Source organism: Rhineura floridana, chromosome 6 (genome assembly GCF_030035675.1).
Source record: "Rhineura floridana isolate rRhiFlo1 chromosome 6, rRhiFlo1.hap2, whole genome shotgun sequence".
NCBI classification, from domain to species: domain Eukaryota; kingdom Metazoa; phylum Chordata; class Lepidosauria; order Squamata; family Rhineuridae; genus Rhineura; species Rhineura floridana.
In genome coordinates, this window is record NC_084485.1 from 98,097,110 (window position 1) to 98,113,316 (window position 16,207).

The 16,207-nt window shown below is 40.1% G+C and overlaps 1 protein-coding gene across 12 annotated transcripts in view; it reads left to right on the forward strand.

Moving 5' to 3' along the window:
- FGGY (FGGY carbohydrate kinase domain containing) overlaps positions 1–16,207 on the forward strand; it is a 274,220-nt gene that overhangs the window by 118,878 nt on the left and 139,135 nt on the right. For all 12 annotated transcript variants that reach the window (XM_061633210.1, XM_061633206.1, XM_061633207.1 and 9 more), the window contains one exon: positions 4,681–4,784. In XM_061633210.1, coding sequence (XP_061489194.1) covers positions 4,681–4,784 — 104 coding nt within the window. The remainder of the gene's footprint in view (positions 1–4,680; positions 4,785–16,207) is intronic.

The window sequence follows — 16,207 nt, forward strand, 5'->3', positions numbered from 1 at the left end:
AACCACATCAGTGTTTTTTTTAAAAAAATTAATAGGCATAGGTGGGTGATTATTCTGACCACAGCAGCACCTGATGAGGGGAGGATTAACCTTCCACCCCCCTAATATAGTCAACAGACAAGCTGTATAAAATAAGCAGATGACAGAAACACAGAACAGGCAGAAATATAGAGCTGCAGCCATTTTCCATCAGCCTACTGCCAGCTTCTTCCTACTTTTTAGAGCTGCTGTGCAGCTGGAACCAGATGAGACAGGATGCAGCTGGGTCTAATTGGCATGTTTCTCACAGCCCAGATGTAAGACAGACTGCTTAAAAGTGAGTCCCGAGTCCAACTGTAAACGTGTTTACTTGGAAGTAAATCCCACATAGGAATTCAGTTTAACTTTCCTTACTGCCATTTTGCTTTTCGATAATCCATTCCAAAGTTTCATTCCATGTGGAAAACAAAACTGACTAAACAGTCATTCCACCTGCCCAGTCTGATACATGAGGAAGACTTGGGAAATTTCATCCCAAACCTGAGGAAATTCCCTTTCTCACCATAAATGTCGGGTTTCCATCCACTTCTTAGTCTCTTTGAATTTATAATGATCCAGGTATTGGAATTTGGTAGCACAATGAAAAGTATGTGAAATAAGAGGGGAATGGAAGAATGGTAATTGGACATTTGTCTCTAAACTGTCTCAAACTATTTTTTTAATATTGATTTAATGAATTTGTAGACCACCCTTCAATAAGTATTTCCAAGGCCATTCACATAAAATAAAACTGTAATAAAAATGTAACAATAAGTTGTTGTCGTCGTAATACAGCAACATTAAGATATTAAGTTAAAAGGCCTGCAAAAATAAAAAGGGTATTTGCCTGATGCTGAAAAGTCATTCAATTAGGTGCTAGGAGATAATTTGATAAACAATGCACCACAAGTAAGAAGGCTCCCCAGTCATCACCTGTCTTACGTTAGACCAAGGGTAGAGAATCTGTGGCCTTTCAGCTGCTGTTCGACTTCATCTGCCATCATCCCTTACCATTGGTCATATTGGCTGGGGCTAATGAGAGATGAGATCCAACTATATCGGGAGGGCCACAGATTAGCCATCCTGCTTTAGACATGGAGGGGCACATGGAGGGCTTCCAGGCCTCCGAAGATGATCTCAGTACATATTAAAATACAGAATTAAACAAAATCTATTGTGAGAGTAGTCTTCAGAGCATTTGTGATGCTCCTGAGACTATTTGCTGGACAACACAAGCAGGAGAATGCTATTGCAATTGTGTCCTGCTTCTGTGCTTCCTATAGGTATTTAGTTGGCCACTGTGGGAACAGTATGCTAGACTAGATGGGCTTTGCCCTGATCCAGAAGGGCTGCTCTTATGTTCTTATGCAAGTATTCATAATATTCTAACAAATGTAACAGGTTCTAGTATTAGGGGAAAGAGGGAAAAAAGATTCTATCTTCTTTCCCCCTACCAGGCTTACTTTTACACACATCCTCCTTCTTCAGTCTTTCTCTCCACCCATCACCCCAGTCTTGGTTTAGAGTTATATTATATAAAAGTTGGTCAAAGCCTAAGAAACTGAAAGTTTAATTTTTATCACTGTAAAGCTGTTCTAGGATAGTGCAATCTTTGATCAAAATCTCCTGCTGACTAAGCCTACGTATCCATTTGCTGTTTTCTTGGCTTGAGGTCATTAAGCTAAAAATAATGACGTTGGACATAGGGCCGTGTAATGCCACCCATATGTTACATCCTGATCCCAATGTGTTCCATTGAGCTGGGTTTCTACAAAGAGCATAAGCCCACTTATTCAGCTTGAGTATCTCAGCTCTGTGGCAAAAACCAAAATATAAAAACATATGTAGTCCTCTTGAGTGAATTTGGTTCAAAGACTGTGAAGCTAGCATACATTCTACTTAATGCATGTTCTCCATGTGATTACTACATAATTTTGTCATGTGACTCCCCCACCCTGTGGAACTCTCTCCCAAATGATCTCCGCCATGCCCCTTCTATGATGAGCTTCCGCCAGGCTTTGAAGACCTGGCTCTTCAGGCAGGCTTTTGGGGTGGGTTAGGTTTTTACTGTTATGGTTTTAAATTTTAACGTTTTAATGTATTGTTTTATCTTGTACGTCGCCCAGAGTGGCTGGACAACCAGCTAGATGGGCGACTAATAAATTTAATAAATAATAATAATAATAATAATAAAAAATAACCATGTGATTCATACAAATTTATACAAGTTGTGATCATCCTTGCTGTAACTGACATATACGTTTTAAAATCCATGAAGTATTTTAAACCTCCTTGTACACACCTAATTATAGCTCTTCTTTGTAAAGGAAATTCTCTGTTGGCCTTCTCTGTGCAAAACCCTTAACACAATGTGGAATATTTGCCTGGGCACAGGGTAGAATAAAGAAAGTCGAACTGTTAGCAGGAAGTTCTGATTGTTTCTGTCCTTCACAAGTGAGTAAGTCCCATATGTGAATGATACTCCCCTGGCATTATCCTCCAGTTATAAAGAGGGTATCTTTCATCTACTGGGAGTGATGCATGTTAAGGCACATAATAATAATAATAATAATAATAATAATAATAATAATAATAATAATAATAATAAATTTTATTTGTTGGTCGCCTATCTGTCCAGATTAGTGGACACTCTAGGCGACTTACAATAATAGAGAGCAGTACATAATACAAAATAAAATACAAGCAAACACAATCATAATCAATTTAAAACCAATTTCTATTTAAAACCTTATAAAATTAATCCTCCCCAATCCCATAGGCCCTCCTGAATAGCCAGGTTTTTAAGGCTTGGCGAAAACCCATCAGGGAGGGAGCATGTCGGAGATCAAAAGGAAGGGAATTCCAGAGGGTGGGGGCCACAATCGAAAATGCCCTCTCTCTGGTCCGCACCAGCCTAGCTGTTTTAACCGGTGGGACTGAGAGAAGGTCTTGTGAGGCTGATCTTGTTAAGGCACAGACATCAGCAGGACAATAGTACTGGCTAAAATATTTTCAATGCCCCTTTATTCACAGTAAATAATTGTTTAATTTATTGTGGGAGATTGTCATGTAAAATATGTGGAAAGCGGCATTATAAAGGGGTAATTCAAGTTTTGGATTATGTTCCCGCTTTTGCTCTAGGCATCCAACATTAGAATTTTGGCATGCCCCTTTTTTAATCTGTACCCATGATTTTATCGGTAAAATCAAATTACTACTGCAGTTGTCACACAGACTGAAGCTTGAACCTAATGAAACAGAGAAATTCCAGTTCAGGATTGTATATCCACACATTGCAAAAGACTGTTGTGTTCTACAACCTTTTTTCATATATGGCCTAGTATAATTCATTTCTGATTTTAGTATATAATAAAGATGGAGGAGAAATGCAATTCAGTTTTCATTTAAAGATAAATCTATCCAATCCACACTTTCTGAAACAACATGAGAACTTCAAAATTCACAGGTATCCAAATTTTGCATTGCAGTTGTCTAGCCTGTGTTTACAAAAATGCATATATTAGGGGAATGTGTTCATAATAAAGAATATAGTAAAAATAATATACAAAATGCATTATATCAGGAGAAATTGCTTGCAAAAATGTGCACACTAGTTAAGTCTTCATACAAAAATGGATAAATTCATACTAGGATAAATTCACACTAGAATGCTGAAGAATTTGCAGAAGGATCTTTGCTCATGAATTGTTGCAGAAATGTCAAGAACTGAATTTAAGAATGGAAAAATGAGAATCTGAGAGAACCAAAATTGACAGAACCTTTTGTCCCTAGTAGGAACATTTGCATGACTGAAAAACAGTCTGAATATTACAAACCACGATGATAGACATAGGGAAGAGTATTCTTCATAATGTTGCTTAATTTGAGAGGATAATCTGCATGTTTGTTCTCCTTTAATACTGGATACAGCAGTAGAAAGTCATCTTCTAGGGAAGGGATATTAATAGTTAGTTTATGTATGGTAAACAGTTGCTTTTTTTGTTTAGCAGGCATAGTATAACACAGATGCAAACTATATATATGAAATGTATATATAATATAGTGAAAAAATGCTTAATGTTGACACATATATGGATGTTGGAAATCCTAGATGAACCTTGTGAATGTTAGCAGTCACTGCTATGTGTCCCTGCTTGTGAGACATATACTAGTAAATGAAGAAAGTCTCATTTGAGTTACTGTCAGTCACTGAGGTTTTGAATTTGGAGTGCTGGTATCTTCCTTTATCCCTGGACACCCCCATCATTCCCCACACTTTCTTTCCTAGGTGGATCTGATACTAGAAATTAGTACCGGTAGAAGAAAAATGGACTGGGGCTAGGGAGGAGGAGAGGAAGGAGGAAAGTGGCAGGCAAACAATGGTTTAGCACCCTCATTTTGCCCTGACATTTTCTGTTTGTAATTCAGCACACATGCGTGGATGCCCACACACCTTTCCAGCCACATCTGAAGACATGGATGCTGCTACTCTAGCCATGAACCCTGATTGATGATGACTGTTCTTATCTCCTCCATTAGATTGATAATATTTCTGGGGGAATATATTAGCCAAGTAGAAGTAGAGAAACTGGCTTCTCTGATACCACTCTTTGGCAGCCTTTAAAAATGGAGTTTCATTTCTTTTTTGAATTGTTATACCAGGCATGATTGGAGCCAGTGTGGAAGGACACAACTTGCCCTGTGAAAAACAACCAATTACATCCCGAATTGCTGTGATATGTGGAACATCTTCATGCCACATGGTGGTAAGTTGGGTTCAGAATCTTGATGTAAAGTCACATAAACCTGGCTGATGAGAAACTGGCCTTTTAACATCTTTGAAAATTTGTTTGCCCTTGCCTATTCGCCTGTGTGACTCCTGTATATTAGGAAGGTAACTTTGCCATTACCTTGAAAGATTCATTATATATCACCATATATTTGTTATCAAGAAACATTTTTAATAGTAGTAGAAATCAATACTGGGGGAAAAGCACAAACTGTAAAAAGCAAAGTCAGAAATTATTCTGCTGTTATTTTAACTGGACAGTGTGAAATTGGAGCCGGAGACTCTGGCTTTGAGTAATCCGTGATGAGCATGTCTCTAATGTATAACTGAGTACTCAGTGTCTATAGAAAAGCACCTTAGACCTTCATCTCTCCCACCTCCTCTCGCAATCAATATAAATCCATCTTGTTCTGAGCACTCTAATGATCTATAGAATGAGTTAAATTGTAGCTCTAAAAGAGCTCAGATAAGCAAGTTTCGCTTCAATAATTTTTCCTACTGGATTAGTGGAAAAGCTTTTTTCCTGGGATTGCAATTAAAGTTCTCTCTCTCTCTCTCACTCACTTGATTAATATCTTTTAAAAACATATAAGCCTGAAAGCATTCCATTTTCATGACTACCTTATTTAGTCATTTTTGTTTCATTTAAAACTTGTTAATTGACTTAAAAGTAGGCAGAATCATTAAGTGGATCTGACAAAATAAGTAGATGTAGCAAAATAAATCATATGTACAGTCTTTATAAATGACCGTGTACATCCTTTTGTATCTGTTGTTTTCTGTACAGAATTGATATTTGTGTTGGAAAACGAAAACAGACTTCTGTGAAAACAACAGAGAGTTTTTTGGTATCTTAAAGGCAAACAAACTGATTCTGGCACCAGCTTTGTGGATTACAGATACTTCATCAGGTGCATAGAATGTGATCATGAGTTACAGGAATATGGTTTGGCTTGGGGGTTGGGGGACTTGTAGACAGTGCCTCTGACAATGAAGGGTAGTACATGGCCCTTATAGCTATATTTGTCTATGGCCTTATCCTCCATGAATTTTTCTAAACTCCTGTTAAAACCATCCAAGTTGGTGGCCGCCATTACTACAGCTAGTGGTAACTAATTCCATAGTTTATCTGTGCTCGTTATGAAGAAGTCCGAGAGTTCCTTGGTTTCTGCTAGCATTTCCTGTGCGCAGACAGAAGACACCAGTAGAGGGTTGAAGGGAGGGACAAGCATCATAAGAATCATATGGAGTGAGATCCCGGGGACAGTAGGAGCCAATACATCTGATGGAATCTACAGCGACCAAACCGTATCTGACTAAAGTGAGTTATCTGCTCTCCAGAATCCCAGTCATCAGATCCCAGGTAACAGTCTATAAGGGACAGTTGTCACCCTTGCATAATTAATACATACATGTTGAACTGCCCAGACTGAAATGCAGTTCAAGTAGACAGAAATGAAGAGGAAAAGGCCCCAATCAATCCTCCAGTGTTTCAAAAAGACAACAGATGCAGTAGAAAGGAGAGATGCATAGGCACTGACTGGCCTTAGGCAAGCCCCTCTCACCTCTATCCCTATCTGTGCTAAGAGTTACAGGCTTCTTGTTGTTGTTATGTGCCTCCAAGTCGACTGCGACTTATGGCGACCCTATGAATCAGTGACCTCCAAGAGCATCTGTCATGAACCACCCTGTTCAGATCTTGCAAGTTCAGGTCTGTGGCTTTCTTTATCGAATCAATCCATCTCTTGTTTGGCCTCCTCTTTTTCTACTTCCTTCTGTTTTTCCAAGCATTATTGTCTTTTCTAATATCATGTGTCCAAAGTATGATAACCTCAGTTTCATCATTTTAGCTTCTAGTGACAGTTCTGGTTTAATTTGTTCTAACACCCAATTATTGGTCTTTTTTGCAGTCCATGGTATCCGCAAAGCTCTTCTTCAACACCACATTTCAAATGCGTTGATTTTTCTCTAATCAGCTTTTTTCAGTGTCCAACTTTCACATCCATACATAGAGATCGGAAATACCATGGTCTGAATGATTCTGACTTTAGTGTTCAGTGATAGATCTTTACATTTGAGGACCTTTTCTAGTTCTCTCACAGCTTCCCTCCCCAGTCCTAGCCTTCTTCTGATTTCTTGACTATTGTCTCCATTTTGGTTAATGACTGTGCCAAGGTATTGATAATCCTTGACAAGTTCAGTGTCCTCATTGTCAACTGTAAAGTTGCATAAATCTTCTGTTGTCATTACTTTAGTCTTTTTGATGTTCATCTGTAGTCCTGCTTTTGTGCTTTCCTCTTTAACTTTCATCAGCATTCGTTTCAAATCATTACTGGTTTCTGCTAGTAGTGTGGTATCGTCTGCATATCTTAAATTATTGATATTTTTCCCTCCAGTTTTCACACCTCCTTCTTCTTGGTCCAATCCTGCTTTCTGTATGATATGTTCTGCATATAGATTAAATAAATAGGGTGATAAAATAAACCCCTGTCTCACACCCTTTCCGATGGGGAACCAGTCGGTTTCTCCATATTCTGTCCTGACAGTAGCCTCTTGTGCAGAGTATAGGTTGTGCATCAGGACAATCAGATGCTGTGGCACCCCCATTTCTGTTAAAGGATTCCATAGTTTTTCATGATCTACACAGTCAAAGGCTTTGCTGTAATCTATAAAGCACAAGGTTATTTCCTTCTGAAATTCCTTGGTCTGTTCCATTATCCAACATACGTTTGCGATATGATCTCTGGTACCTCTTCCCTTTCTAAATCCATCTTGGACATCTGGCATTTCTCGCTCCATATATGGCAAGAGCCTTTGTTGTAGAATCTTGAGCATTACTTTACTTGCATGGGATATTAAGGCAATAGTTTGATAATTACTGCATTCCCTCGGATCCCCTTTCTTTGGAATTGGGATGTATATGGAACGCTTTCAGTCTGTGGGCCATTGTTTAGATTTCCATATTTCTTGACAGATTTTAGTCAAAATATGGACAGATTCAGTCTCAGTAGCTTGTAGCAACTCTATTGGTATGCCATCTATTCCTGGTGATTTGTTTCTTCCAAGTATTTTAAGAACAGCTTTCACCTCGCATTCTAAAATTTCTGGTTCTTCATCATATGGTTCCTCCATGAATGAATCTGTCATCCTGGCATCTCTTTTATAGAGTTCTTCAGTGTATTGGTTCCATCTTCCTTTTATTTCATCTCGGTCAGTCAGTGTGTTCCCCTGTTGATTATTCAACATCCCTACTCGTGGTTTAAATTTCCCTTTCATTTCTCTAATCTTTCGGAATAGGGCTCTTGTTCTTCTCTTTTTGTTGTCCTCTTCTATTTCTATACAGTAACTATTGTAATAGTTCTCTTTGTCCCTACGTACTAGTCGCTGTATTGTTGCATTTAGGGTTCTGACTGTGTTTCTATCGCCTTTTGCTTTTGCTTTCCTTCTCTCTTTAACCATTTGAAGAGTTTCTTCAGTCATCCATTGGGGACTTTCTCTCTTTTTAATTAGAGGTATTGTCTTTTTGCATTATTCTCTGATAACGTCTCTGACTTCATTCCATAGTTTTTCTGGTTCTCTGTCAACTAAGTTTAAAGCCTCAAACCGGTTCCTTATTTGATCTTTATAGTCTTCTGGGATGTTATTTAAATTGTATTTTGGCGTTATGATTGCTTTGTTGGTCTTCTTTAGCTTTACTCTGATTTTCGATACAACCAGTTCATGATCTGTACCGCAGTGTGCTCCCGGTTTTGTTTTTGCAGAAAGTATGGAACTTCTCCACCTTCTGCTACCAATTATATAATCAATTTGATTCCTATATTGACCATTTGGTGATGTCCACGTGTATAGTCGTCTTTTCGGTTGTTCAAAAAATGTGTTCGCAAGAAACAAATTATTGGCTTCACAGAATTCAATAAGTCTTTCTCCTGTTTTGTTTCTGTCTCCTGTTTTTATTTATTTATTTAATTTCATTTATAAACCGCCCATAGCCAATGGCTCCCTGGGCGGTGTACAACATACAATAATACAATAAATCAACAAAAATCACTAGATATAAAATACAGATACATAATAACACTAAACAGTATTGAGATAACTAAAACATTAAAACATTAAAATATATAAAATGCATTAAAATGCCTGGGAGAATAGGAAGGTTTTAGCCTGGCGCCGAAAGGATAACAACGTAGGCGCCAGGCGTACGTCCTCGGGGAGACTGTTCCACAATTCGGGGGCCACCACCGAAAAGGCCCTGGATCTTGTAATTACCCTCCGAGCTTCTCGATGAGTCGGTACTCGGAGGAGGGCCTTAGATGTCGAACGAAGTGCACAGGTAGGTTCATAGCGGGAGAGGCGTTCCATCAGGTATTGCGGGCCCACACCGTGTAAGGCTTTGTAGGTCAATACCAGCACCTTGAATCTGGCCTGGAAACAAATTGGCAACCAGTGCAAGCGGGCCAGAACAGGTGTAATATGTGAGGACCGATTGGTCCTCGTCAACAGTCTGGCTGCTGCGTTTTGCACTAGCTGCATCTTCCGAACCGTGTTCAAGGGCAGCCCCACGTAGAGTGCATTACAGTAATCCAGTCTAGAGGTCGCTAGAGCATGAACAACTGAGGCGAGGTCGTCACCGCACAGATAGGGGCGTAGTTGGGCTACCAATCGAAGATGGTAGAACGCATTCCGAGCCACCGAGGCTACCTGAGCCTCAAGTGACAAGGAAGGATCGAAAAGAACCCCCAAACTACGAACCTGTTCCTTCAGGGGGAGTGTAACCCCATCCAGAATCTAGGCCCCATTTCCCCACAATACCTAATTCTTTTCTGTTCCATACTTTTGCATTCCAATCTCCCATGATTATCAGCACATCTTGTTTTGGTGTGTGATCAATTTCTTCCTGTACTTCTGCATAAAATCTCTCCAATTCCTCTTCTTCTGCATTTGCCGTTGGAGCATAGACTTGGATGATGGTTATGTTGATAGGTTTCCCATTTAATCTCACTGATACCACTCGCTCAGACCTTGCGTTGTAGCTCCTAATTGCTCTTGCTACATCACTTCTCACTATTAAAGCAACCCCATTTCTTCTTAATTTCTCATTTCCTGCATAAAATATTTTGTAGTTGCCTGATTGGAAATGTCCCATTCCCATCCATTTTAGTTCGCTTACACCAAGTATTGTAATGTTGATGCGTTTCATTTCCTGCTTGACAATTTTTAACTTTCCCTGGTTCATGCTTCTCACATTCCATGTTCCTATTGTGTGCGTTGTACAACTCCGGACTCTCCTTTTGCATCTGTGCGCATCAGCCTCTGGGCTTCCTTTCAGCTTTGACCCAGCTGTGTCATTAGTCACAGCGCTACTCGTACTTGTCCTTTGTTTTCCCCAGTAGCTCGGTGAGTTGGGAGTCTCATCTTCCAGCACTATCTCATGTTGCATTTTGGACCCTCTGTTCATAGGGTTTTCATGGTAAGAGATATTCAGAGGTGGTTTACCATTGCCTTCCTCTGAGTTTGGATGCATCTTAGTCTGGTGTTTCAGCTTTGACCATTCCGCCTTGGGTGCCCCTGCTAGGAGTCTAGCCTGTTGGTCTAGACTCCTGACGGCATTGCTCTCAGCTTCTTCAGCACACTCAAACCCCCTCACCACGTTAAGGTGTGCATCCGAAGAGGAGGAGTTACAGGCTTACGGTAAGGATAACAAGACATGTGATATACTTTGCACATTCCATTGAATGCCTCATTTATTTATGCATTTTTTAGTTTGGGCCTTAGAAATAGGGCAGTAGCATCAAGAGCAGAATGATGACCTTGGTACAGATTATAGTGACAAGTTAAATTTAGCTGATATTATAACCCTATTTAAATGTTGGCATTTTCTATAAATAGATAACTGCTGCTGCAATCCTCTGCACACTTACATGGGAATAAGTCCATTGAATACACTTCCGAGTAAACTTGTATATGATTGCACTGCAAAAATCTGTTCCAGTTTCAAAATATAAGTATTCCATTTTGCCATAGGCGGTGTAATTTCCCATCAGCGGACATCTAACAAATCCAAAGCTGCTCTGGAATGATTATATGAAAGGCCTTTGGTTGAAACAGTCTTTTATCTGTACCTGTTTATATATTGTGCCGACGACATAGGGCAGTTGTGTGTGCCTTTTTAATGAGATGTATATGCAGCTGCAGTTGGTTGAAATTAACTGTACCTTTTTTTAATTAGAGCCATAAAATCTAAGTTTATTATCCTCTATGTTTTTGTTAGAAATATCTCTCTCCACATATATATTCTCCTACTCTTTGTACCAAGGGACCCTGGGGGCAATGGAGATGAATCATCAGGTTTAACTTAATGCTGTGGGAGAGAGACCTGTGTGGTCAGGCTGGCATAAAAAAGTACCTTTGATCTGCTTCAGGTGCACTGAGCCCCAACAAGCCAGCAACAATAATATCTTTGTGAGATGATCAGAGTAGAGAGTGAAACAGAGAGACGGGGGTGGGGAGAATGGCCTGTATGGAAACTCAAGGCTTTCCTTTGTTGTGGTTCTGGCAAACGAAAAAGTCAACTGTCAGGAGAAATTCAGCTAACATAAAGCAGGGTGAAAGTGCAATGGTTGAGTAGTGGGTTTCTTTCAAAGGATCTTAACAAGAAAGCATTCAAAATAATTTACTGGGTTACTTTATTTGCTTGAAAGTGGTGGTGGTGGGAGATAGGGTGGAATGAAAGGGGGGTGCAATGAGTGGTTTAAACATTCTATGAATCAGATGAGTAGGCCTTCTGCATGTACTTCAAAAAGTACAAAAAATGCTCAGTTAGCTTTCTCCCTGCCTTTTAAAAAAATCTAATGAAGAAATCTCTGGAGGTTAAAGACTTTTATTGGTCATACCTCTGGTATTTCAAGTGAAGCAGAAGTAATGAACCATGTTAGGGATTTCTTTTTGGAAGTGTGGAGGACCTCACTCAATGTGGAATGTCAAGGTAAATGGGATGCGGGAGTTAAATTGAGTATGGAATGACAACTGGGGCAATGGAAGTTTTATCCGTTGACAGTTGGAAGAGGATGGAGGTTAAAGGGAATTAGCTTGGTGGGAATGGGTTTGTTAGTGGGAATGTTAGTTTCATTTGCATTCATCCCAGACTGCAGTTTAATGTGGATTTATTTTTAGTGCGGTCTCTGCCGGTTGATTACCCTGGTGAAACCCATGCTTAAGCCTCCTAAGCCAGTGGGGGTGCTTGGTCATCAACAGCTGTTTGAAGTATTTGTAAAATTTTATTAGCAAACCTGAACCACTTCATATTTCATGTATTTTCAAAAAATATGGAGCCAGTTGTCCTGTGGTGTTTCATCTTCCAATTTTCAATATTTTTAAAAAAATCTTTAATTTACTGAGATTACTACCACCACTGAGACTTTGCAAAGCAGGCCCGAGCAGTAGAGCTATCACCGCATCTGCAGATCAGTCACTCACAGGGGCAGAAGGTGGGGGGTAGACAGGCAGATTGGGACTGATCCCTGCACCACCTTCAGGCTGCTAAAGCAATCTAGACTGGATTAAGGATTAAAGCTGCCTGGTGCAGGTTGTCAGAGCACCCAGGCGGCTCAGCCCCCCCCCATTGGAACCCCCCATTTTTGGGCTGTATGGCGGGCCAGTCTTCTGCCTGTACATTTGGCAGGGAGATGTTTACACAAGTAGAGTGATGCAACTGTCACTTTGCAAGTGGTGGTGGTGGCCAGCAGGAGGCCAGCTGAGCCAGCAGCAGTGGAATGACTCCACTCAGCCCAGCCCCTTCCCCCGATATAAAGGGGGGTTGAATTGCAGTTTAAGCTATTTACCCCAGTGAAATGATTGGGAAAATGAAAGTAAGAAATGCCAAGCTAATCCCCAGTATTTTCTCAAAATAGACTAGGAAAAATAATATACCATTTTGTCTGTATTATAAATTCTACAGTTTGTGGTTATACCACTTCAAGACCACTGGAATAGATTTTTTGTGGGGGGTTAATCCCAGTGGTGTACATTCCTGATGTGTGCAAAAAAAGGGGGAGAGTATGCCCTAATTCCTGCACCAAATTGGCTTTATCTTGACACTCTCTAACAAGGGTGCTTTCTTATTTGTAATATTCTTTTGAGTGGGGAAACCCCTTATTTAGACTATGGTGGTATATTAGACCCCTTCCATTATTTACTATGCATCCAGAGTTTCGCCTAGGCTTTCTGTGCTTGTTTTTGTTTTGTTCTCTTTTCTGTTTTCTCCTTCAGGGCTTTTTAATCAGTTAAATTCCAATGTGTTCCAAGAGTTTTTATGTTTTTGGAATGTGATGCCAATAAAAATCCATTTTTTTAATGTTAAACTCAAGTAATTTTGAATTTTTTTTTAATTCTAGCTACAAGTTTGATGGAGTCTGTTGGCCTCCAACAGCAGATTATTACTGTAAAAATAAAGTCTTAAAGGATTTGAACTTTGAACACCAACCCCCATACCTACACCTATGCGGTTTTATTAACACATTATGACTGACAGATTTTTTTTTACTTTTTGAATTAACTATAGCAGAATAAAACGATTGCAGAATAAAGTCAATATGTTCACTAGTTCCAGATTACTGGATTGTTTGTACAGCCGGGTTAAATCCACAGGCTATTTGCATCTGTCTGTTTTGTGCAAATCTCTCACACCCTAAAGTGTATGGTTCATGATTATGCAGATTATTATGTGTGCACATGAGCAGGAGCAGTGTCAGCATAGGAATCCCTTGTGACACAGCATTCCTTGTCTTTTAACAATACTATTTTAAATATTTATTTCTTACATTTGTACCCAACCCTTCTACAGAGAGTTTGGGTTGCATACGTGGTGTTCTCAGTTTATTCTTACTAAAACTTTGCAAACAGCTCTCTTCCTGTCTCAGATATCATACTTTCATCTTGTAAACCCCCATTATGTTTTTCCAAATGTGTGCTTTCAAGATTCACACACTGGAACAAGCTGAAATGGGCAGTTATTAAATCATGTAATTTGTGCATGCTCTCCACCCAACTTCCGAATTAAATTTGTGTTTTCAGTTTGGAGTTGTTGACACTTGGCCTAAATAACCTGCAGTAATTTATCTATTGTGTGATTCGATCTTTTTTGGATTTTCAAGTGATCCCTTTAAAGATTCACAGGATACAAGAATGAAGGGATTGCTTGGATGAATCTATATATTATAATATTGTAAAAGGTTCTCCATTGAATTCAAAGGGATGCCCTTTCCCTGTTTTTGTTTCTTTGTTGGTTTAAAGAGCAATTTCAGACGAATACACTTATTCAGACTTGGTTCATCTGCTCCTCTCAGCAACTAGCATGTATAAAACAGCACTGTTCTTGCTCTACAATATCCACCCAAGCTGCCAGTTTTGTTTACACAAATAGAGTCTGGAGCACGTTTCCAGCCCAAGAGCTTGCTCAGTACGTGTCCTTTGCAGAACATCCTGGGGTGCAGACCGCAGAGGCATGCTGGCTCAAAGTGTTCCTACAGGCTGATCTCTGTAATCTCAGTGGGAGCCAGACCAGCAAGTGGTTTCAGTATAAATTGGCTGAGATTTGAGGGCAGAACATGCCACATAGTTAAAGCATCAGACTCCTTGAATCATTATTGCAAAGGAGTCCTTAGCTGTGCTGGAAAATTCTGCATAGAGGCAAAAGGCAAGCTGTAGGACTTATGTGCTGTGTTCAGTATTTTATGTAGCAGCATTTAGCAAAGTGATTTCAGCAAGAACATCCACAAGCTGCATTCTGGATTTTCACCTTGTATTCTTGAGCCACTGCTAGCCCTTCCACTCTGTTCGTGTTACAAAGATGAAACGTGCAGTCTCCAAGGGGATGGAACCTAATGCCCTGGGCAATGGCTCTCTCAGCCAGCTGGATGTAACCCAGCATTTTGCAAATGCAGCAATTTGTCCTCCAGATCAGTGGAGAGGGGTGTTGCAGGGAAATGAAAACAAAAGCAAAACTACTGCAAACAAGACACCGTAAAAATGCTGCAAAAGAACAATGAGAACTAAAAACTATTCAGCCACCAGATCTTCCATCTCCTTGTTTTTGATAGTAGTATGTTCACATGTGAAAGAATGCATTTTCAAATACAGCTTTTTGAAATTCAAACTGTTGCCTAGTTATTTAATTACTTTGATACTATGGACATGATTTTTTTCTGTGATTCCAGACAAACACAATTTTACACATACACATTAGTGGTAGCAAGCAGGGACAACCCAAGACACTCTTTTGCCAGAGGTGGAACAGCAAATCCCTTGTAAGTCACCATGCATAGTATCTGTCATGAGTCCGGTGGAGAACTCTTGGCAGGACCAGTCTGAGGAGAAAGCAGAGGAGATCTGGGATCCAGGGGAGGAGCCCAGTGGTTTGGGAGTGATTCTGGGGAGGGGCTAAGTGATCTGCTTGTTGACAGCCCCTCCTTCGAGGTGTTGGCCAATGTAGATGAAGGGGCTGAGTTGTCAGTCTGCCCCCTTACCACTCTTCCAACAGTTGTTCAACCTCCCAGTGAGCCTTCTGTTGCTGACCTGCCTCCAGCACAGGACAGGATGCCAAGGTGGAGCCGCAGGATGATCTCTGCCTCCATGGACACTCTGGAAGCTGTGCAGGTGCGAACAGACTCAACCTGTTAGCCAACCTACTGTTAGGAGTGCCTGTTTGTTTGCCTAGTACTGAGCCAGGAAACAAGTCCCACGCCAGTGGTTGTGCCCTCCCCATCCTTCATTATGGGGACTCAGGCAGCATGTCATGTATTGCGATGTCTTTGCTTGTGTCACCAGGCTGAGTAGTGTCTCGCAATGATCTTAACTCTGTTTGAACTGTAATCTGACCTATGTGTGGATTGAAACCATTGACAAGAACCAAGCCGAGAGTCTTGGGGTTGTATATCTTGGTGGGAGCCGGGACAGTACCCAAGGCTGACCAAGTTATTTTGCAGAAACTCCCACAGGCACATCCACCTGGGAGTAAAAAATACAGTTAATAATAAACTAAAAAGTAACAATTTGCTGCCATTTCATGGCACTCAGTATCTGCTGTCGGAGGTACTCTGCCTATTGGTAGATCCCATCCTGGTAGCACATTGCCACTGTAGAAACTAAAACATATAAACACTTCTCCAAGGATGTAAAAGACTGTGGGGACAAAACCTGAAAATCTAACATCTGAACATGCATAATGCACAAACTTAGAAAATTCAAACAGCAGCTCGTTTCTCTCACAAAAACACGTTAAAACTGGTTCAAACTTTTACTTTTTCCTAGTCACCATGTAGGAATAAGTATGTGTTTGGTAACATATAAAAGGTATCAAAACTATTTTTCAGAATAAGCACTTTCTCTGTCTTTCAATAACAG